Source organism: Topomyia yanbarensis, chromosome 2 (assembly GCF_030247195.1).
Source record: "Topomyia yanbarensis strain Yona2022 chromosome 2, ASM3024719v1, whole genome shotgun sequence".
Lineage (NCBI taxonomy): Eukaryota > Metazoa > Arthropoda > Insecta > Diptera > Culicidae > Topomyia > Topomyia yanbarensis.
The window spans coordinates 162,171,648-162,196,112 of NC_080671.1; the positions used below are offsets into that span (position 1 = coordinate 162,171,648).

At 39.0% G+C, this 24,465-nt stretch overlaps 1 protein-coding gene across 1 annotated transcript in view; it reads left to right on the top strand.

Annotated features, from left to right (window-relative positions):
* Positions 1-21,472, top strand: part of LOC131681941 (uncharacterized) — a 113,824-nt gene extending 92,352 nt beyond the window's left edge. Inside the window, exons 4-10 of the mRNA XM_058963043.1 lie at positions 17,189-17,360; positions 17,421-17,799; positions 17,857-18,787; positions 18,979-19,280; positions 19,340-19,813; positions 19,873-20,033; positions 20,128-21,472. Coding sequence (XP_058819026.1) covers positions 17,189-17,360; positions 17,421-17,799; positions 17,857-18,787; positions 18,979-19,280; positions 19,340-19,813; positions 19,873-20,033; positions 20,128-20,783 — 3,075 coding nt within the window. The 3' untranslated portion in view covers positions 20,784-21,472. The remainder of the gene's footprint in view (positions 1-17,188; positions 17,361-17,420; positions 17,800-17,856; positions 18,788-18,978; positions 19,281-19,339; positions 19,814-19,872; positions 20,034-20,127) is intronic.
* Positions 21,473-24,465: the final 2,993 nt, after the last annotated feature.

Below are 24,465 nucleotides of genomic sequence, written 5' to 3' on the forward strand. Positions count from 1 at the left end.
AATTTTATTACAGAATATAATTCTAAGCACCATTTAAAATCAAAATGCATTTGACAAAAATCTTCCAAAATGTGATAGTTTTCGAGATATTTGAAATTTTGCTCCTTCAAAACAATTAATTCGTGTAATTATGCTCTTTTTAAAAGTTATTCGCGTTACCCCATCATAATCGTTTTAAAGACGTAAAAGCAACTTTTTTAGTGTATTTGGATCATGGAGAAGCTTTCAATAAAAAAGTTTTCCTAACAACAACTTTTGACATATTTTTATAATTTTTACTATTTGCAGTCAAAAATACAATTTTCTTTTTGAATATGATTTTAAACGCCATTCTAAATCGAAATGCTCTTAACAAAAAATTTCTAAAATGTAGCAGTTCTCGAGATATTTTAACTTTTGTTTTAACAACACAATTATTTTGTTTTATTACGACCTTTTCATAAGTTAATCGCATTTCTCCATCAACAATAATAGGTTTTTCAAAAGGCCCGTAAACATTCCTGCAACTTTCTTTTTGACATGAAGGCGATATTGTAAACCATTTGAAAGTTACATGAAAGCAACCAAAATATATTTCAACCATAGGGTCTGATGATTAAACTATATAGTTGAATCATATTTTGGTTGTTTTCATGTAACTTTCAAATGTTTCACAATATCGCCTAGATGTCAAAGGGAAAGTTGCAGGAATGTTTACGGACCTTTTGAAAAACCTATTATTGTTGATGGAGAAACGCGACTAATTTATGAAAAGGTCGTAATAAAACAAAATAATTGTGTTGTTAAAACAAAAGTTAAAATATCTCGAGAACTACTACATTTTGTATTTTTGACTGCAAATAGTAAGAATTATAAAAATATGTCAAAAGTTGTTGTTAGGAAAACTTTTTTATTGAAAGCTTCTCCATGATCCAAATACACTAAAAAAAGTTGCTTTTACGTCTTTAAAACGAGAAACATTAAATTTTTGACATTTTATGATGGGGTAACGCGAATAACTTTTAAAAAGAGCATAATTACACGAATTAATTGTTTTTGAAGGAGCAAAATTTCAAATATCTCGAAATCTATCGCATTTTGGAAGATTTTTACTAAATGCATTTTGATTTTATATGGTGCTTAGAATTATATTCTGTAATAAAATTACAATTTTATATGTCAATTAGTATGAAATTTAAAAACATGTACGAAGTTATTGTTAGAAAAAAAAATTTACCGATTTTTTATCCATCATGCAATCACATTCAAAATGTTTCTTTTCTCTTTAGGTTTTTGGTAACAAAATATAAAAAATTTAAAAAATGGGTTCTTTCGCAATTTAAATTTTTATCATAAATTTTTGTTTTTTTGAAAAATGACACAACATTTTTTTCAGTGTATATTTTTTTTCAGACAGAAGTATTCATTCCCTGTAACTCGTTCTTAGATAGTTTTGCTGTATAAAATATAGTAATCGAACAAAAATTTTTTGAAATTCATACATGTAGAAACGTTTACGCCCTTTTGAAAAGTTGCTCTTGAGTCAAAATAATCTTATTACCTGTGGAAAATATTTAGTCTTCCATGACGGTGAAACGTGCAAAGTTTCATCGGAATCTAAGATGGTCGGTCACGATTTTAATGATTTTCGGACGGATCTTCGTGGAATTCCTAAAGTCTTCATTTTTATAAAATTCAGAATTGCACATATTCTGTCGTATGTAATTTTAAATGTTCTTTGATTTGATGGCATTTTAAGGGAACACGTATCCGCCGGTTGATGCCAATCGAGCTGACATTTCTTTGGACTGATCAAACTATTTTTTTGTTTGTTTAGTGTTTATTTGACCAACCTGGAAACTAATCCATTGTGCGTGAGGAATACGCATGATCTGGCCTGAGTGAAATGATGACTGTTGAAGCATATATGAGGGTTGAAAATTCAAAGTGAATCAGAAGCCAGTTACCATTTTGCAGCAGTCATATCAGCACGATGCACATATGCTTCATTGTCATATTCATTGGCTTACTTTTAGTCCAATAAATCAATTAAATTAAATCAAATAAATTGTTCTCATTATATTGAATACTTTCATTTGCTTTGAAGTACATGCACTACATTATTGATTGTCATGTTAACCATATTTCTTCATGAGTATAAAAATACTCTAGCTTGATTATTGACGTAAAAGGTGACAGGTTAGTTTCTTTTCGTTCTTATCGTTTCCAATCTTGTTCTAGTATTTATTGTAGAAAATTGGCGTCATCAATTGTATATTCGACATAAAAAGCTGGTCGTTTCAGGTATTAGTAGTGCTTATTTTATACCGTCTTTAAACACTAGCGGCCGTTAGTTCAGTGAGCCGTTTACGTTATCTCCGGAGGAGTAACAACGCAGCGAATAACACTCGGTACCTTATTCAATTGTTCGCGGAGAAAGAAATTGTCATTTTATTTGCTATATAAATACCAAATTTTATATACGATAAATAGTGCTTGTATTGCGAAGTCTTCAATTACATAGATATTACCGCATCTATTTCGACAAATCTCTTGAGACGCAGAAGGTAATCGCTTTTCATAATATTAAATTCTTTTTTGGAATATCGTGTTACGCCGGAATAAAGGAACAAGGAATAAAAACATTCTTCACAAGCCGTCTTTTGTAATCTATTAAGCATAAGCAACACTCCCGACTATCGGCAGTCCGGAGTTTAAATTGTTTTTTGCAAACCGGGCGTTTCCGAATTAATTCAACAAACGATAATTCTATCAAATCCTCGGCAGCCGGCTGACCAGAGCAATAAACACATGATAACACTTCTGAGAGTTGCATAGTTCGTATCACTTATCAAGGTGAATCCAGGTTTGTGTAACTCTTTACCCCATCCTACTAACAAAAACTCCTTCCCGTGGCAAACGTGGAGATGCAGAGGTATACACGGTCTCCATAACAACGTTTGCAACACTAACATTCCTTTCTTTCCCCGTGACCGGCGCCGTTATTGACATTTGAACGTATAGAACTCTCAAAACGTGCACATTGAGGATGGATAGCTGCTCCCGGGCCCCATTCGTTGATTCTCTTTGCAATTTCGCTTGTTCTGGTCAATCACGGTGTAGCAACTACGAATTGTACGGTCATCATGCTCATGCTCTAGGCATGTTTCGCTATGGTTATGTTCTTTTTAAATCATGTCTTGTCTTGTCTTGTTATCATTCTTCAGTCTCCAACTCGTTAACCAATACATGCAGAAGACGTTGAAATAGCCCACAGTGACCATAACTGGAAGACTCCTAATATAATCTCCTAATATAATTGAAAAGATCAAACATATGGTGCTTTATTGTGAGTATAATTACCTACATTTGATTCTCCACCCAATCGAGTACTTTTCCGCCTATACGAATATTCATATAACCACGGAGTCACTGTTTAAGTTCAGGATTACAGCAATCACGGCTGAGATGGCAAAAAACCACCACTAGCCTTTAGTGTGTGGGTTCGTGGGCGTGGGTGATATCGTGCGGGTACATTTCGAATGTTTCGGCCGTTTGCCCCGATAATCGTAAAGAAGGGTATCGGTCCCAATTATCTCAATAGTGAGGACAAAACTATAATAAAAAGAATTCATGTACCTAGAGTATGATGCAAGAAAGGTTGGCGTAAAAGCTCTAAGTGTGATAATTTGAAGACCATTACTGGTACCGTTACATTATCTGTTTGAAGCATTATTTATGTATCGCGATTATTCACTCAGCGTACCGTAAAAGCTAGACTATTTTTTCTGGACTGCGAAAGCAGTATCAGTCTCCCTGTAATTAATTTGCGTGACCTTTTCCAATTAATCAAGGGTCGGCTATGGCAAATAGTGCTTGGAAGTTGGCTGTGATTTGTGGCAATAGGAGATAATGAGATAAATGTTTGGCATTGAAAATCTTTAATTGATTATTTTTCTCCGTTTTGGGGCAGACAATTTTGCAAACGGATACCGTAAAGCTGAACGTTTACTGTTTTATTTAGGATGCGTGGCATTTTATTGTTTTCGAGAAAACTGGTTTGAGGATTTAATCGCTGTATTTTTAATTTATCAGTTGTCTATTAAATTCTTTTGTGCCACTACACTCTTGTTACTTGTTCCACAATGTGAAGTTATATTACAAGGAAGATTTATGACTGGTCCTCAATAAACTTCTTCGCTTGCGGGACATCACGCAGGACTAGGACTAGGAGTTTGCTCAGAAACTCAAATCATGTATTCGTTTTTTGGAGCTGGCGTCAATCCGGTGCTTGCTTAGTCCTGTCACCAAGTTAGTGTCTGATTCTGAGGATATGAAGTCGAAATTCCATAACTAATCCATTTACTGCGTTGGCAAAGAAAATATATATTCATATTATATTGCACATGATTGTAGCTTTTCATATTGATCTCTTACAGGAAGTTGCTTTAAGATATTGAATTGGGTCTTTTTTTGTTAAAAGAAGTTATTAAACTTTTAGCGAAGTGATGTCTGAGTCAGTTTTGCATGGAGCTTAGCAGTGCATGGTTGTGTATCAGTACTCCATTCCTACGAACTTTACATTTTTGTGAAATAATGGTTAGATTTAGCTCAATAGTATGTTCAGAAGAATTGTATTACATAATACGAGTAACCTTTGGTTAGAAAATTTTAGTGCCACATGTGACCGCATAAAGGGCGCCAACTCTTGTGTGGACTCGATTTTGCCGGATATCGCTGACGTATAGCTTTCCCAATAAATATTTCGTGTGAGGTTATATGAAAAAATGATTGTATTCGGTGGTCCTGAACCGTTAGCAATAGTAATTACGATTAGCAGATGGTCGCTACCGTGGGGATCAGGGCTGATCTTCCAAATGCAATTTAAGCGCAGCTATTTCGAGCAGAGGGGCAAGTCACCCGTATTCAAAATGGTCATATTGAAGTTGTCACAAAGCTCGAGGAGTGAGATAGATCATTTATTATCATGAAGGCAACCCTACACACTAAGCCAGCCAAAAGTTCCACAGTACAGTGATATTTTTACGGAGCTGTCAGCAAATTATTTAAAAAATTGCGGTAAAGTTTCCATTTTTAACGATTTTCAGTAATTTTTCGAATAATTTGATGAAACCCGCAATATCTTTCACTGAATTTATCAGCACTTCTGTTTTTTTCGGTACATAAACATTATTTTTACTATTTTTTTGTTAACCATTTTTGTTAACGACCTATTGAGTCAATTTGTCAACAGTTTTTACGGCATTTAATTAGCAAGGGACTGGAAGGTGAAGTATATTTTTCAATATTTAGAGCCATAGTACTCAAGGGAGAGCAAGGTGTTGAAGGGAGAAAGTTTAGAAAAGCGTGGAAGGATCATATATGCAATCACAGACGCTGAGACAGTCACAATATTCGATAAAATAAAATCACTCAGGCAGGCAATTGGTGAGGGAACAAACAAAACTGGCTCATTCAATGAGTTTCAACGTCGCAAATGCTTAGTGTGGAAGTTTACCGTGACTTATCTTTTTGTCGGTTCCGACAGCATGAAGTAACAAGTTACTTTACGCTTGTCCGGACATGCCGTAACCTCAGGTGATTCGCATTTCTAATGCCAAAAGACCCTGACTCCTACGGTAGCAGACAAAAAGTTAAGTCGCCGGTGAGCTCTAAGCTTGCATATATGATCCTTCCACGCTTTTCTAAACTTTCTCCCTTCAACGCCTTGCTCTCCCTTGAGTACTATGGCTCTAAATATTGAAAAATATACTTCACCTTCCAGTCCCTTGCTAATTAAATGCCGTAAAAACTGTTGACACATAAACATTATCCAGTAAAAAACTGACTGATTGTTCGGCAAAATTGTATCAACATTACCGAACCTTGTCAAAAACTTACAAAACAGGTACAGCAAATCATCTGTCAAATCGCCATTTTCAGAGGAAACTACTGACTGACCAGTATTTTTTGACGTTTGGATAGAACGGATTGCGGAGAGTTCGGTAACCGAATTGTTTTACTGAATTGATTACCGAACGGTTTGCTGTTCAAAAACCCAATAAAATTTTACTGTACCCAGTAATTTAAATTAAGTGTGTATGTCGTACCGTGGGAGTTAAAATCACCTAAAACTTGCTTCGGTACGGCGAAGAGTTGTGATATTCTTAAAGCCATCCGTGGCCAACTACATACTTAATTTTTTCTGCCGAATCTCAGCTTTTTTGCATCTTTTGCCGGAATCTCAACAGCTGAGATTCAGCAAACATTATTTTTTGCAGAAATCTCAGTAAAAGTGACGTTTGAGTGCTGAGACTCGGAAAACATTTCACCGAAAATCAGCAAACTAATCTCACTTTACTGAGATATCAGTTTCTAAATTTGCTGACTACACAGCTGTTGGGAAATTACCGAGCCGAATTGAGTGTGTAAGGCTGTAGAAGGGATGAGGGTGGAAACAATGCAAAAGCCTTTAATTCTAGTTTGGCAAGCGACAACTTCAATGCCTGGTGTTGGGGGGATTGATGCAATTGGAAAATTAGCACTTTTTGATCCCCATAAGTATTTCAAAATTTTCAAAGAACCGATTTTCGGGATAATTCTTCTGCAATTCCACTGTCGAACAGTGATCAGATCCGTGATCTCGTTCGATGAATTAGCCATCCAATGATACAATCGCTGAAAGGAGGGGCCATTTTTTTCGAGGGTTGTCCTACTGGAGCTGTAGAGCTAGGTTCTCGGAAGGGCTCTTCGTCAGAATCACATACTACAATTTGCAGACGAGACAGGCAATGTCGCCCACTAAAACACTGCATTACGTCGCTGTTGTGCTATCTTATGACAAGCGCCATTTAGCACATTTCGAGAAAAACGATTTTTAAAGTTTGAGATTGAATATCTTAAAACTTATAAATGGTAGGGTTACTGCTCCCTAATTCATCTTAGCTCCTTTATTCATCTCACCCATTTGAACACGTTAGTTAGAGCAGTATCTGCTATCTCTATTCAACGCATTAGCTTAAATGGTAGGATGAATAAGGGTACGTTGTACTCGACTTTTCGCTTCGCTCAAACGGGAGCATTTTACATTTTACAGGCAAATTTTTTAACTGTACTTCTTCTTAGGTACGTAGCAAAGATGATGATACCTATTTAAGCGCAATCCAGTCACTATAAGTCGAGTTATCAATTGAATAATGTGACATACTGACTAATGAGATGAATAAGGGCACGTCCACCCTATAAACAATCCAAAGAAGACAATTGATGCTTCTATCTATTCTGCATTAATCTCTCAAATATTACGAAGATCGGTTGACTATGTTGCGAGTTTTTACTATGAATGTAAACAAAAGTCGCGCTCACACGTGTCATAGGCGTGTATTGATGACAAAATTTGTATGACGTGTCATAATCGTGCATGGAAAATTTTCCATAGAAAAAAATCACTTTTTAACTTTTATTCATATCTTTGGGTTCATATGGTCTATAAACATTCGGTGAAATGCATTTTAAAGGAAATGAGTCAGGGAATCTAGAAAAAATTGTTATTCTTGATTACAGTGTTGCCAAATATCTTTTATTTCCAGTTCAAAACTAAAACTGTGTTTTTCTCACAACTCGTATAATTTTTTTTCGAAAATGTTTATGCCATTGTGTTCCTCAGACATTTTCACATATAAAACCGTCTAAAATTTCAATATAACTTGAGCCAATCCCTAGATATAGTGATTTGAAGCAAAAAACTCGCAATTTCTCATCATGTTTCTAGTTATATCTAAGTAACCAAGTAGAATTTCTAAATTCTGAAAACGCCACTTTGTAGAGATTTTTCAAACAAGTAATGTGGCATATCTAACTCAGTTTACCCCAAAATGGCGTTTGTCATAAGATAGCACAACAGCGACGATTAGGCCAATTGTGGCGGGCCGTCATTCTGAATGTGATATTCATTGTACGGTTCAGGTATGTGCGGGCGTAGGGACTCGCGACCGTGTGTATCATCGCGAAGAGCTCGAGCATTTGTACGTTAACGTGTTCGATCGCGTGTGCGTTTGTATGTCGCGTGTGCTAACGTATATGTAACTTCACGTGTATGAATTCTATTTTATAACCGTGTGCATTTCGCATATTCGCGTGTGTTCTTGGATAATCGCGCGCGGACCGTGAGTCCAATACTTTATTTTTTGGTGCACTGCTAAGATGCTAAAAGAGTGTGAGGTCTTCCATATCACTAGAGTGCCCGGTGATGTAGCCATGGAACGTGTTGTCTAGTGGATATGTGCTTTATTTTTTGATGAGTCCTACTGAATGTATGGACCTAAGTTATTAAGACAGAGAGTAATGGTTTCCGGACGTGACCGATTCATGAGCGCGCGAAAACGGACGGTTGTAGGTTCGTGTTTGAGACAGCTTTTGAAACTTCGTGAGTGCTAAAACGTTCTCCTTATTACCGGGGTGTTATTAAGTTTGCGCGATCACGAACGTAGGTGTGCGTTGTTAATCGCGAAGAGCTTAAGCGTTCGTACGTTAACGTGTTTGTCACGTGTGCTCGCCTTCATGTGACTTCGCGTGTACAAGACTGGATTTTGTAACCGTGTGACATTTCCTATATAGGCGTGCGTTCTTGGATGGTCACGCGGACCTTCATTCTGATAGTTTTTGGTGTACAATTCACATTCTGACAGGGAGTAAGTTACTCCATATCACAAGAGTCCTCGGTCATGTCCAGTGGTGTCCAGTGGGTATGAGAGCTTTCTTTTTTTTAATTGATCCAATTGAATTAATAGACCTAGTCTGCTGATATCAAGGATAGAAACATCCGGAAGTGACCGATTCATGATCGTACGAGTGCGGGAGTCTTTAGGTTCACGCTTGAGACCGCGTTTGAAAATTTATAGGAGCTGAGACATTCACTTTATCACTGGGATGTTATCATGTTTACGAGATAGCGGGTGTAGGTGCCGTGGTCGCGAAGGGTTCAAGCATTTGTATATTAACGTGTTTGTCACGTGTATGTGACTTCGCGTGTATAATTTTGATTTTATAATAATGTAGTGTGTATTCTTGTTTGATCGTGCGCGGACCGTGAATCTGATGCTTAATTTTTACTATATGGTACAGATGGTAGTCCGTTTCCCTATGGGGAAACTTGAGTTCCAGGTGATGTCACCATGAAACGTGTTGTTTAGTGAATATGAGCGTCACTTTTTTGATTGGTTCAACTGAAGGCATTAGTCCATACTGGTAAAACTTTGGAACGTGACCGTTTCATGATCGCGCGAGTGGTGGGTTAATGTTTGAGACCGCGTTTGGAAGTTTAAAGATGCCACGTTTACTTAACTACCGGGGTGTTTTCATGTAGGCGAAATCGCAGGCGTAAGTATATGTGGATTATTGCAATTGTATGGTCGCGTTTGTGGCCAGGTTTGTGTTATCGCGAAGGATACGAGCGTTTGTACCTATATGAGTATAGATAGCGTATAGTAGAGATGTGCTAATAAAAGGAATCATAATATGCCGAAAAAAGAGAAAAAGATGCAAAGAGCTTGACTGGAAGTATATAAATTGAACAATACTATTTTGGTATACATAAATAATGGAAAAGCAAACTAATAGATGTACAAAAGAAACAGACTCATGAAGTAGAATAGAAAAACACATGTAACATGCAATCAAACTCGTCTAAATGCAGCAAATGTTGTATATTAATCATTAACGACAATTGCATGCTGTTAGACTTTCATCATTCTATGCTGGCCGGGAATGGATGACTGACGTGCGTCGGTAAATTTATTTTACCCTAATTTATCCAACCCGACTTTCCCGAATGAATAGAACCAAATGCTCAGATTGATCACCAGAAGCATTAGCCAATATTCTATCATATACGTCAGTTCTGCATCCATTCCCTGACTGTCACAAATACTTAGACAAATACATACATACACACGAGTAGCACATAACAGTTGTACACTAGTACGAAAAACTACGATTATCACAAAGCTACAACTAATAGGTTTCTACTTATTCTACTTGATTAAATTAATTTACTTAGTATATGCACGATGACGAAGTCGACCGAATAATGGACACACAATGACTCCCTCCGTGAACCCCATCCATGAATACCACCAATAGAACAATATTTGCAAACACGACACACAGCAAAAGTCAATCTGCGTCGATCCGCCAGTCGGCCACGCCACCGCGCATAGACCAGTGGTTTAGCGTTGGTATGCGCAGGTGCAGTGTATGAAAAAACATATAAAACATGAAAAAGGCGCATTAGCTCTCTCGGTCTCCTCGATGCACCACTATCGAGGCGTAATGCAATACCCATCTTAAAGCAATTGATGCTTGATGATGTTTGCAATACCATCAAACCCCCAAACCTTGGGGAGGGAATCGCTGAAAGGAGGGGCCATTTTGTATCAAAAATGTTTTACTGCGGGGAGAAAGCTTATTAGGATGCTTTTAAAGGGGTCAGAAAAAATTAAAGCTGTAAAAATACGGTCCACAATATCAGAGAATTTTATTAATTTAGCGCTGGTTTCTTTCTCTGATTTAGGTATGGGAACACTTCTTGTCTTTGATGTCTTAGGAAGTGCTGGAAACTCCTTTTCAGAGCACCAGTACATCCTCGAGTAGTTATTTCTGGAGGACCCTGAAGAGACACCTTTTAACCTTTACAATGAAGGTTATGAGAGGAAATGTTCCTCCTTTTTCTTTTGTTACTAGGCACAGCAGAACATGTTCCTTCCTGGTCCTACAGTCGCCTTCGTCAGTAGACCAGTTGGTATAGATGTATAGTAGGGTGGCACGAGGATGTATGAAAAAAATTGAATACCGCAGAACCAAGTTAGAAAAATTCGTAATTCTTCAACGAACTCCTACGCCAAATCTGAATCAAATCTGTTGGAGCATGTTTTAGCACAAATGATTCTAAGTTTGTATGGAGTTTACTATGAGAAAATAATACATTTTCATTAAATTCATAAATATGCCGCCAGGTGCACGTGAAAAATATATTGTATGCTACATTCTATAGATTCAGTCAAGTAGAACAACTTCTTCTAAAGACAGTTCATAGCTATGACAACTGGTTCATAAGTTATTGCAAAATTAAACTTTCGTTGTCCTGAAGGTTATGAAAATTGTACTGTCTCTGGCTACCCGGCGATCTGAACCTTCAATCAAGTGAACCTTGACGTATGTGTTGTGATCACCAGTTTTACCGTTAGTGCAAAGCGGAAATATAGTCCAGATGGTATCGTCCGAAAAATGTGATCTAAAGGACTTGGGGTCGAATTGTGTAATAGAATTATTTTTATGTATTTTTTTTGTACAATAATATACATTGAACAAATTCCCTGGGCTTGGGTGATGAGCCTAATGGGCGCGTACTCTTGCTTGGTCGATAAGAGTGGGAGATCCGAGCGAGTGCTGGTTCATTGACCTCTGAATCTCATGACTAATAATCATTCGATCGAGTGTTTTGGCGGGCGGCTGATATGGATGGTTCTACTTTCAAATGGGGGAACATGCTGGTTCGGTTGTTCGGGGACTCATTTGATCTTGAGCATAGTGATCGAGTCATTCGATTCGGATCGATGGACTGTCATCTATAAGAGATGATCAGACTGAAGGTGGGTGTTTTTATCTCTTAAATCACTCTGTCGCTCTGGCTCGTGAAGATGGCGAGTAACACTCGTTTATAACGAATCGGATTCGCTGTTTTCAGAAACAGAGATGACAATCTCTTATGGATGGAACCTTCTCTTAAACATACCGTTCAGCCACTAGTTAATGCTCAACTAGATCAACTTAATAAACTGAAACACGTAGTTTTTGAAGAAATCCAATCCACGTGAACCACATCACCAAACACCTAAAAGTAGTTTAGATGCATGTAATATCTATTTCTGTGTTATCTATTATCTTATCTATTCTATTATCTATTAATATCTATTTCTTTATCCCTCTCGCAGGAGGATTGACGGTATTGTAGACATCATCAGGCCACAATAGACTAAATAGAATTATCTAAATATAAGGACCCTTCGCTCTTTTTGGTTTCTATTTGCACCAAGTGCTACTACTAGAGGTTAATTAGTTCTTATGTCAATAATCCACCAATCATTATGACGCAAGATTTTATTTATATAAGAAGCCCGCTTCAAGATGTTGATTACAATACGCCTCGATAGTGGTGTATCGAGGAGGCCGGGAGGGCTGATAGGAGCCTTTTTTCTGTTCTTTATCTTTCTTCTATTCACCCGCTCATAAACAACAATCAACTAGTAACAAATAGATAATTGAGAAAGGATGTGCTATGTGTGGTGGTTGGGTATTCAAGTATTAGTAGTGTTTGAAGTACTATGAAGTATGTCTTTCATGTTATGATCATAACTTTAGCTGTATCTTGTACCTGTTTTATCTATTGCGTCTCTCATATATTGTCTTTTATCTCTTCTTTTCGAATCCTATACTGCCATTCTACTCTCGCCTTCAGCTGGGTCAGCAATCAGAAAGCAGATGGTGATAGCCAACATCTTAACACTCACACATTCTCAAACGCGGTCTCAAGCGGGAACCTACAAAAATGCCCTCGCGCGCGCGATTACGAATCGGTCACGTCCGGAGGTCTACCCTTGATCCCAGAAGCCTGGGTCCATGCCTTCAGCTGGACCAATTGGGCAAATACGCTCATACCTATTCGGCGGCACGTCTCATGGCGACATAACCGGGAAGCTTATCGATATAAGGGATCCCACTCTCTGCCAGAATTCTGGCCGCACACCGAAAATTTAATATCAGACTCACGGTTCGCGCGACCATTCAAGAACACACAACACACGCAAATATGTTAGAAAATCACGTTAGCGTACAAACGTTAGAACCCCTCGCGATTTTCTAAACAACCTACGCCCATCAACTCGCAAGCATGATTATACCCCGGTGATAAGGTTAACGTCTCAGCGCTCATAAACTTACCAACGCGATCTCAAGCGTTAATCTACAAACTCCCGCGTTCGCGCCATCATGAATCGGAAACGTCCAGAAGTCTCTATCCTTGGTACCAACAGTCTAGGTCCATGTTAATTAAAAAAAAATAAATAAAATTGAAGAATTAAAAAAAAATTGCTCCCATATCCACTAGACAAAACGTTCCATGGTGACATGACCGGGAACTCTAGTGATATGGGATAACTCACTCCCTGTCAGAATGTGATCCGTACACCAAACTAAATATCAGAATGACGGTCCGCGAATATATGAATGGCCGCAGGGTTTCAAAATCGAATTTATACACGCGAAGTCACATACACGCGAGCACACGCGACAAACACGTCAACATACGAACGCTTAAGCCCTTCGCGATCATCTACGCACACCTATGCCCGCTATCGCGCAAACTTGATAACACTCCGGTAATTATGTGAACGTTTTAGTACTTACGAAGTTACGAACGCGAATCCGCAAACGCGCGCGATCATGAATCGGTCACGTCCGGAAATCTTTAGCCTTCATTCTAGTAATTTAGGTCCATACATTCAGTTGGACCAATCAAAAAAATAAAGCACATATCCACTAGACCACACGCTCTACGGCGACATCGCCGGGAACTCGTGATATGAAAGATCTCACTTTCATTTAGCATCTGAGCCGTACACCAAATATAAAGTATTAGATTCACGGTCCGCGCACGATTATCCAAAGAACACACGCGAATATGCGAAATGCACACGGTTATAAAATAGAATTCATACACGTGAAGTTACATATACGTTAGCACGCGCGACATACAAACGCACACGCGATCGAACACGTTAACGTACAAATGCTCGAACCCTTCGCGATGATACATGCGATCGCGAGTCCCTACGTCCGCACATACCTGAACCGTACAATGAATATCACATTCAGAATCACGGCCCGCTGCAATTGGCCTAATGCAGTGTTTTATTGGGCGACATTGTCTGTCTCGTCTGCAAATTGTAGTATGTGATTCTGACGGGGAGCCCTTCCGAGAACCTAGCTCTACAGCTCCAGTAGGATAACTCTCGAAAAAAAAAATATACATTGAGCAAATTAAAATTGAAACGAGCCAGAAGCGGGCAAGATTCCCGTTATTTTGAAGCTCAACCGATGTTCACCACATCCCTGTGGAGCTGGAACGGGAGCTGCTATAGAGTGCTCCGTAAACTTAAGGTTAAACTTAGCCGGGCAATATCTGCCACTATACGCCAGCAAGAGTGTCTCCGGCCATGAAGCACGATTTGATTTTAACCAATACTTAACGAATCATCCAGGGATTAAGATTGGAGTAGCTTCGTGAATATAACGTTTGAACATAAATTTACTAAAATAAAACAACACTCAGAAATAACGGTTACGATCTCCCTTATTACTTCATTTGAAACTAACAATTCTACATAATAACGTTCCCGCTTTACAGGCAGCAAAAAAATAATTAAATATTAAAATTAAGAACCGAACTCATGTCCTTCAGATTGTCTATTTATGATGCTCGCATCTGAACTATAAAACCCCTATGTTGATAGCTGCCTAATTCGGTTTATGACTAGCATATCACGGTTAACTTGATTAAAGTATCAGCCAGAGTATCCAGATAAATTCAATTTTCACCAACGATGTAGACAATTAAGCACAGTATAAAGAATAACTTTTGAACCAGAAGTCACAGCCTATTACACTCTTCGGGGAAGTTGTACACGGTACTCGTATCTACCGAAATTAGCATAGCATATATTTTTAGAATACATAGGAACGTGTCTACGAAATATTAAATGATGTGGATTGTATATCCATGTTAAATCACATACAAACTTTAAACCACTTGTGCTAAAATATAGTGCAACCTATCAAATCAACATTTTGCATGGTTGAATGAGGTTGTATAGCGAGTAGTTTTAAATTGGTTCTACTGAATTCTAAAATTTGTGCCACCCTAATGTATAGTAGTATCTTCACTGGCTGGACATTCAACTCGATTTGATGGTACATATAAGGTAAGGTGGGGTAAATCCGACCTAGTAAATGGTTTTGGCTGTAAAATGCTCATTTTACATCGGATCAAGTCGTTTAATATACCAAATTAAAGGTTAGACTCCTGGGCAATTTTATTTGAATCTTCGGAATATCTTGAGAAACAAGCGTTTTACAAAAATGTTCATTTTTGCTGTATTCAAAAATGGTGGGGTAAACCCGACCCCCTATGTTTTTGGTTGATTTAGTGCAGATATTACTCAATTTTATGGTTTTTCAATGATAAATCAATGAATGTTGTTTTATTGAATTGCAACATGAAGAAAATGGAGCTCAATATCAATCTTGGAATGCTAAAATCACGAGCAGTAGCACGTAATGATATTCCCATTTGCATCGGAGCAATTGCTCGACGAGTACTATAATCATCACTTTTTTGTGTCTTTCGTTTGTAATTATGAACCATTTTTCATAAAAATAATAAATAATAATAAAAATATATTTCAATTTGTTAAATAAAAATTTTCTTAGCAAAAAAGCGGTCGGATTTACCCCAATATTTAGAGGTCGGATTTGCCCCACCGCGTCATGTTTCATTACGATGCAATTAAAAAATATATGAGAAAGGTTGACTTAAATTCATCTATGCACTTTGCAGGACTTAAATCAAAGAATTTAAATCCGCTTACATTTATTATGCAATCACTTTAATAATCAGAAATATCCTGTAGTCAATGATGCACAAAAGTCAAATCAAAAGTTGTAAAAACACACTTTTTGTCGTATGAGCATCTCAATGTAGACTAATAAAATGCTGTCATGCCACCATTATGATTATTTTCGATGCTCTACACGACAACATTGATATTAGTTCGCGTAGTGCTCCTGATTTTTGGTTACAAGGGGGGGGGGGTCGGGTTTACCCAACGGTCGGATTTGCCCCACCTTACCCTACTCTATACGCCTTCGTAAAAGGCCCGTAACCAACAATATTATTTACCTGCCTCATACTTTTTACCACCACACGAAGCTTATCAGGACGAATTTTCGATGTTTCCTTCTCAGCTAAATATCGCTCCGTCAGAACTCGAGAAATCTGCAATAAATTCAAATATTTCTTATCTTTGGTCCGGGAGAAGATCACAAATGGCTCGGTTGGGGAGGGTGGGTACATTTTCAGTTGGGGAGGTGTTTTTGTCTACATCCATATCGCCTTGAGGCAAATCATTATGAGGGGAATACATTTTTGCACGGGTTGATTGCCAAATGCAGGCTGTTATTGGAGACGAGAATGGGAAGTGTACTATTGTAGCGATACTTAACTTGTATAAAAAGGGAGTCCCACATCAAACTGCACCACAGATAAAAAAAACGCTGTAGAGAATTACTTAGTGTACCGATCCTTTTCAAAATTTCAGATAATAAAGTATAACCCGTTAGGAAGCCTTTGGAGTATTTATTTCACTCAAATACCATAACAGTGCGCTCGCACCTTACACTTCACAAACCTTATTGGGTTCTGTACAACATCTGGTTGCAGCTTCTTCTGTACGAATGTTGCTTCAACAGAGAAAGTAGACGCTTCTGCAGACGCTCCTTGAGGTAGATCTCCCCGTTTACAGTCTCGGTAGTCACGAACGGCGCACTCCGTTTGCCACATGATCAGATCGCTTGCCAAACCATGTATTTATTGGCAATCTTACTTCCTCCGGAACATCAAACTTGCGCTGGGCGGTGAAGAACAGCTGTGCCGCAAGCTGCCGGAAGTCCGCCTTGACGCCAGTCTCATCATCCATGATGAGAAAATGAGGTTTCGTCAGCATCTCGGTGAAGAGACACCGGGCACGTGGCTTACCCGTTTTGCCATTCGTCACGATTTACTACCTTCTACACTTTGTATGTATGCAGTACCTCTCGGTCCTTGGCTCTCTAAACGAAAGACTTGGACAAATAAAAACTTGGACAGATTTAACTTTTGGGCAACATCCCTGACCGAAGCATTGAGATTCCGCTTAAACATTTAAAAAAACATTTCGCCGAATTTTCTTTATAATGATGATTTTTTGTTCCCAAGTGCTAATATCTATTGAATTCGAATTCCAATAACACAGAAATAGCACCCGCGGTGCTCCATAATTTGGATACGTTTGATTTGAAGTTGACTAAATTATTTTTTCTGAACATTACTTTTTTTCAGGACCAACCTCTGGCTCAGTTGAAGGTGCTTTTTGTGGATAACGATACCGCTGCCACTAACAGTCATGTGCACTATCAGCTACTGAATGATACCTACCGATTATTTCAACCAAAATGTACCACGTACGAGTTGGATCGTCCAGCTCCCATCAAGCAAACTGTTTTTAATTGTGGTAAGAATGCTACATTCGATGATTTACACATTTAATCACAGTTTTTCTCTCTCTCGAAAGTATTGATTGCGCAACAAACCGGAATCCTACCCAAGGAACGATACTGTGTCACATTGCAAGCAGTGGACGAATCTGTTCCAAAAGTCATCGTTCGAAGTTCTTTAGAAAACTGTACAATCTGCATCAATCCTAATCATGAACGCGTTCAGCTTCCACGCCCAGAAGCTCTGATCAGTGTTGATCACCCGGCAACAGCAGACAGTAATAAACCGCCGCGTTCTAAGGGTAAAAAACGCTCCGGCAGCAAGGCCGCTACTAATCTGGCGAATTTCCAATATCCGGAAGAAGTTGTGCTGTACAACACCTCGACACGGTTCGCGCGTATCGCTGTTCCAAGCAATTTCCTCATACAAGTGAATGACAGCAAAATAGATCTAGAGTGAGTTGAATAATTTATGCTAATTTCCTTTACAATCTCTATTGTTTCATGTTACAGATATCGCATTCTAAACAATCCACTAGACGCCTTTGACATTACAAAAATAGCAGGGATTATTTATCTCAAGAATTCAACTAGTTTCAAAACGCAACCGCCCGGAGTTGTTCTCACCCTCACGGTTGCCTGGCTAAATCACAATGCCACTATTCGCGTTAAGCTCCAGTCTCTCCCGGGAGCATCCTGCAATGCATTAACTGATCAATTCTGCTCAATCCACCCGAACCAGACCAGTTGTACTTCAAGCTGTGGCATAGGTAGCATTGAAGGTAGTTGCAAATACAGAATGCCAGAGGGAACAAACCCATTTGCAGCTTTCGGTGGCAATGAATTCGAAGAAAACTATCCTACCTGCACGCCTGATTTAACATACTGTCCGGATAATGTTTGCGATCCACTGGAAGAAATGGCTTATCGAGAAAAAATCCAAATCTGCCCTCAAGATTGCGTTCTGCCGAACGACATCATCGGATTGCACAACCATTTTGATCCCAACAGACCCAAAGGAATTCATATGTCGGCCTCTTCGTGTACATGTCGTGCAACAGGGCAATGTGACTGTACGCTCGCTCTCAACATCAAACCGGAACATCGAAAAAACAAAACAAAAACCACTACCACGTCAACGGGGCTGCTTCAAAATCAAACCGCTGGGGCATCATCACCAGCAGCCGTTCGGGATGGTAACTACTATCAAACTGGTTTGATTAATGGTCCAAATGCACCGGTTTATTTGCTGGCGATCGTTCTGGTACCGATGATTGTGGCCGTTATGATTATATCCTACTGTTTCACGCATAAAGTCAACCTAAAGAAAAAGCTTGCCGACGGAAACAATATTCCTATGCACATGGTCAGCAATGAGACCGAAATGTTCAACATGGATCTACCGTTGAACTCACAGATCAATGAGATCAATTTCAAAATTGATGTAAGTATTGCTTCAAGCGACAAAAAACAGTATCAACAATGGTAACAAAGTACAAGCGTCTCCATTGGAATATGCCCAATGGAGCTGGATGTGTTCCGTTAATATAGTAGCTTTGTGAGCTACATCCGTCTCCATTAAAATAAATATGAGTTTTACCGTGATTTTATGTTTCTAATATATTATTTTCCCAGTTTGATAACAAGTGGGAGTTTCCGCGAGCAAACCTTATCTTGGATGTGACACTTGGCGAGGGTGAATTTGGCAAGGTACTGAAAGGGTACGCTACTGATCTTCCGGAGAAGCGTGGCATCACAACAGTTGCCGTCAAGATGCTTAAAACCGGTGCCAATTCCGTAGAACTATTAGCCCTTCTCTCCGAGTACCAGCTTCTGCAGGAGGTAGCCCATCCGAATGTGATTCGTCTGCTCGGAGCTTGCACGAAGGGTGAATCCCCCTTGTTAATTATGGAGTACTGCCAGTATGGATCTTTGAAGTAAGTTTTAAAATTGACATTTGATTAAATTAATTATTAAATTTATTACCCCATTGCAGGAACTACCTCCGTCTGAGTCGCAAACTGGACTGTCTCAATTCAGCGGACTATGAGAATGCTATTGAACCAATCACAGTTAAGGACATCCTTTCATTTGCCTGGCAAATTAGCAAAGGAATGGCCTATCTAACAGAAATTAAACTTGTTCATCGGGATTTGGCCGCCCGCAATGTGCTGTTAGCAGAAGGGAAAGTTTGCAAGATATCTGATTTTGGATTGACACGCGATGTATATGAAGACGATGCCTATCTGAAGAAAAGTAAGGATCGAGTTCCGGTTAAATGGATGGCACCGGAATCGTTGGCAGATCACATATACACGACCAAGAGTGATGTGTGGGCATTCGGAGTGCTGTGTTGGGAGTTGATAACGCTTGGTGCTTCTCCCTATCCCGGAATACCTCCGCAGAATTTGTACACTCTATTAAAGCAGGGCTATCGAATGGATTGTCCGAAAAATTGCTCCGAAGAAATGTAAGCTAGTTTTTTTGCAGCAGGTGGGTGGAATATTAAACATTCGCTTAATTCCTCAGATATAGCATTGTGCGCTCGTGCTGGACAGACGATCCAAAGCTTCGTCCATCGTTCAAATTCTTGGCTGGTCAGTTTGAACAACTGCTGGGTCGCAGTGCTAAATACGTCGACATGGAGCAGAACTCAATCTCCAATCCTGTTTACTGTGAGAATACCGATGGTAAGTGTAAAAGTGCTCTAAACTAGGCACCTAACAATCGATAAAAGCAAGGTCCCAGGCCAACGGAAGTCTAACAATCTTTTCTTCGTTGCAGAAACCGATTGTGCTAAAATCTCTTTCGTGAAGGAGGAACAGGAACGCCTTGAATGCCTCTGGAGCACTCCTCAGTACGAGCCTACAGCGGATGGAAGCACTGTGGACAGTTCCCGGTATCTATCCCCCCTCACGGACAAAAAAGCCCTCCTGCTGCAAAGCTATGACACACCCCGTCCGCTGATTGAAACGGCCACTATTGAACAAAAACTACGCTACGAAAACGACGTTCGATTGCGGCCCAAGGTGCTGAATGCCTTTTGTCCACGATCCTCCACACTCCTTTACATCAATTCGACCAGTCATCCAAATCTGTTTTGCCATACTATTGACGAAACATCATTTATTGTTCCTACTGAGTACGACTCTCCAAGTAAGCAACCCCGACGAGTATCCTATTTGGATATGAACAAAAACAGCGTTAACCTAAACCTGGAAATCAACAACATTGTTGATAAGAAACAATCGAAAGATATTGCCTTCCGGTTTTCCAGTGTCGACAATAACCTGCAAATCGCGGGTGCACCTTCCGTCGTCATTCCGATAGAATCCGAAAAAGAACACAATGGAGACTGGGGAATAGATCAGGTGGATTATCCATGCAAAAAAATTAACGGCCCAGAAATGCCCGCCGTTACCGTAACTTCGACTGTTTAGGTAAAGCAAAGTAGAGATCGAGTACGATCCATGGAGTTTGTTGAAGTTTTTTGAATCATTTAACTTTTTTCATTAAACGTAAGAGCAAAAACCAAAACAATCCAACAGTAAGGCAACAGTTATTGCTAAGTGGTCTTATATGAGTGGAACCAAAATAGTACCAAAAATTCTAGAAGAAATCAAATATTTGATATCAATATTAAAATATATAGATAGTAAGGGAGTACTCGTTAGGCTGAGCCTCACGAAAAAGGTTTTGGAGAGAGATATGCCATTTTATATATTTATTTTTGTTTTGTTAACCCTTTATTTGTTAGTTGTAATTGTAAACGATTGATCTCATTTGTCACGTAATCGAATACCAAAAACAATCTTGTTGGTAGATTTATGTTTTTCATGGAAGCTATTTATTTTTGAATGTTTACAAACGAAGAAAATGTGCCATAAACTGTTACTCTATTCTTTATAACTGATAAGAATTCGTTATTTCCCTTTGTACATACATTTATTTACTGCAGCGAGTCGAAAACGATGATATACTGAACGAAACTAACATCAGATACGAACATTCCTGAATCTATGTGTTATAGGATTATAGCAAAGCTGCAATCAATCTGTACAAGTTATCAGCAGCAAAGGACGTACACTTCAACTTTACACCCGTAAAAAAATAGGAAGCGAATAAATATTATTACAGCTATAAACCTGTGTTTCCATGCCCCACGAACATCCGGTGAACGTTTCCAATGCACACGTGCGCAACTAGATAATTGTCCCAAAAGACGATCGGGTAACGGCATCTTATCTACTCCTGTCGCAGGTAATCAGTGGTAGATTAGAGCATTTCTTTATTCGTTTCTTGGAAGCTCGCAATAATTTGTCGACCGCTATCATTCGCTTTTGCGAATTTGCGTTGCTAACTGCTTGATCATGTTAGCTAAATGGTCGAACCTCAAATGAACTTTTTGGTGACGTCCATATGGTAAACATTTTTGGCAAATTCGTCATCTAGAATGTTTGAGGAAAATTTACAGATTCTACTCGTCCATTACTGCGATCACAAATTGCAATCTATAGGTAAATTTATCGGTATAAACAGACAGAATGTTCGGTTACTGATGCAGCGTCAGGCACAAGTGCTAAAATTGTGGTAACATCGCCTTGCTCGCTTTGAACAGTCTCTCAAGATCGGGGTTTGAGGCTCCGTTAGTTTCAATCTTCAAAGATTTTCCAAATTTTAGTAAGGATAGTTGTTATAGGAAAGAAAAGACGAGCCCCTTCGCGGGTGATACCTATGGGAATTTTACGATGCCACAACACTTTCACAAATTCTGGCAGGCAGATGTTCAATCTTGCGAACTATTCGGCAGTCAGCATCTTCAACCAAGGACTTTCATCGATATTACAAGCGAGATTACAAGCTATGAAGGTGATGGGAATTATCTTGGGGACTGAAGCTGAAAGATGTGGTACTCGACTCGATGGTGAACGTAGGGGAGCCCTGGGCTAGTTGGAGGTTGGGGTAAGTTGGCGGAATCCCCTTTCTCCGTTTCTATTAGACATAAAGCGCTCTCTCTCGTTGTGAACCTCAAGTAATGTGAAACGCATTATCCAATGTGTTTTTGTTGTTAAACATTTTGTTTTGTAGAAGCTGTGGGTGATATTGTGTTTTTGAGCATACTTTGTAAATTTTCTTAATTTTAAACATTTTGAGTTATTTAAGGTGGTTTTCAATATATTCCCCGAATGATTATATTTTTCGATAGTGCGTGAAAAGAGCATTCAGTATCCGTATAGATATTACACCTATCCATACACAAAAATAATTTGTTTAATCCTTTTTTATAAAAAGTGCGGTTGAGGTAAGTTGGCGGTACTATTTAAAGTGCAAAAATAGTCATCAAATATTTTCATTTCTCGAATTCACTCCAAAGTAAGAGAAACTTTTTCTTGTGTCTCTCGTCAATGCAGGTGACAATTATTTCGACCAATTGCCTGAAGAATTTCGAAAATTTGCTTTTGAATATGGAGTACGCGTCAAAGTGAAAATCACAGGGTATTGAGACTGAAATATAATGAAAAGTGTCGAATAATATACAGTTTTATTGAAAAGACAATCGGAACATTTCATAAGGACCACTGATGTAATCGAATTTCCATTTGATTGCTTATTTTTTGGCTAAAGTTGCCACCTCTGGAGAGGCATTGAACCGGAGATTTTCACTGATCTGGGGTGCTGAGTGGAACGAGACAGAAATTGGAATCAAAGCAATTTCTAGGCATTTTAGAGCACTTTAATCGATTTTTATAACCACGTTAAAGTAAAACTGTAAATTTTTCACGCTTGAGAATGGTTTTATCGGTTTAATGTGGTGTAGTATTTCACTTCCCCGACTAAGTGTCAATGGGCCCTATTCTCACAGTCACGTCACCTAGTGACTAGAGTAAATTTTGTTCTAGTCACTAGGTGACGTGACTGTGAGAATAGGGCCCAATAATACAAAAGCACCAGCTACTCTCACTGTGGAGGTCGAATGAGCATTGCTCTCCTCCACAACTAGCAGGAGAAGGAGAGCAAAGGAAGAGGAGCTGCGACATCACACTATGTGGTGTCGGTTATTCGTCACCAACAAATTTTATTTTCGCAACAAAGGGGCAAAACTCACCTCCCTAGCCCAGTTAAGGATCGCTGCTGGAGTAGCAACAACACCGCAAGAACTCGTTTGATGTTGACCTAGTCAGTTGGATTAGAACAAATCTGCCAGACCTTAGTGCAGCGGGTGATAAGCATCACTAAGAGTGAAATGATTTGGTAAAATTGCAGTAAAATAACTTTTTACACCATTTTGAGCGACTTAGTGGAATGCAGCATTTCAATTGTAGCGCATAGCGAAATATTACTTTCCTTAACCCTCCGAAAGTCGCGCGTATGGCTTACCGAACGAGCAGCCGCTGGTTCCCTAAGACGATTTCGCTAGATTTTCAGAGCAGCGTGCACTCAGTGCACTAGTGCGACTTCCGGTAGGTTAATTTGTAGTAAATTTTATTTGTTTTTCATTTTCATTGCTTTGTGAAAGAAATTAGCAATATTTGGTGAACTCTTCCTCACCTTGAAACGAAGAGTTAGTCGGGAAAAATAAATCTGAACCAGAGTAATAGTTAAATTGGACTTTTTAAATATTTTGTAAAGAATCAATCAATTCCAAAAAAAAAATTAACCTATGCTTCTTCCCACCAAACCCGGAGAAATTGATGTAAAACCCGGAGACCCGGAGGGGTGGCAACCCTATTTTTGGCATTCTGCCATCTTACCCCACACATACCGCCAACTTACCCCGGGGCTGGGGTACGTTGACGGCTTTTCCGCGTCACATATTTTTTTCTCTAGAAATAAAGACAACGTATGAAACATTTTCATAAAATTCAGAGATGTTGCCAACAGTCTGCCCTTTCATGCAACGTGTTCTATTTTGCAAGATCTACCAAAATCAAAGCGGTAAAAAATGAAAACTGAAAACACCGCCAACTAGCCCCGGTCACCCCTATAACTCGTTCTGAACGCAAAATGGGTGTCACGGCAAAACAGGCCCGAATTCAACAGAGAGAGCAAAATGTGCAAAACCAAGAACATTTTTGTGATGAGGAAGGTGAGCTCTGCGGACCCGGCATAGTAGATTATCTA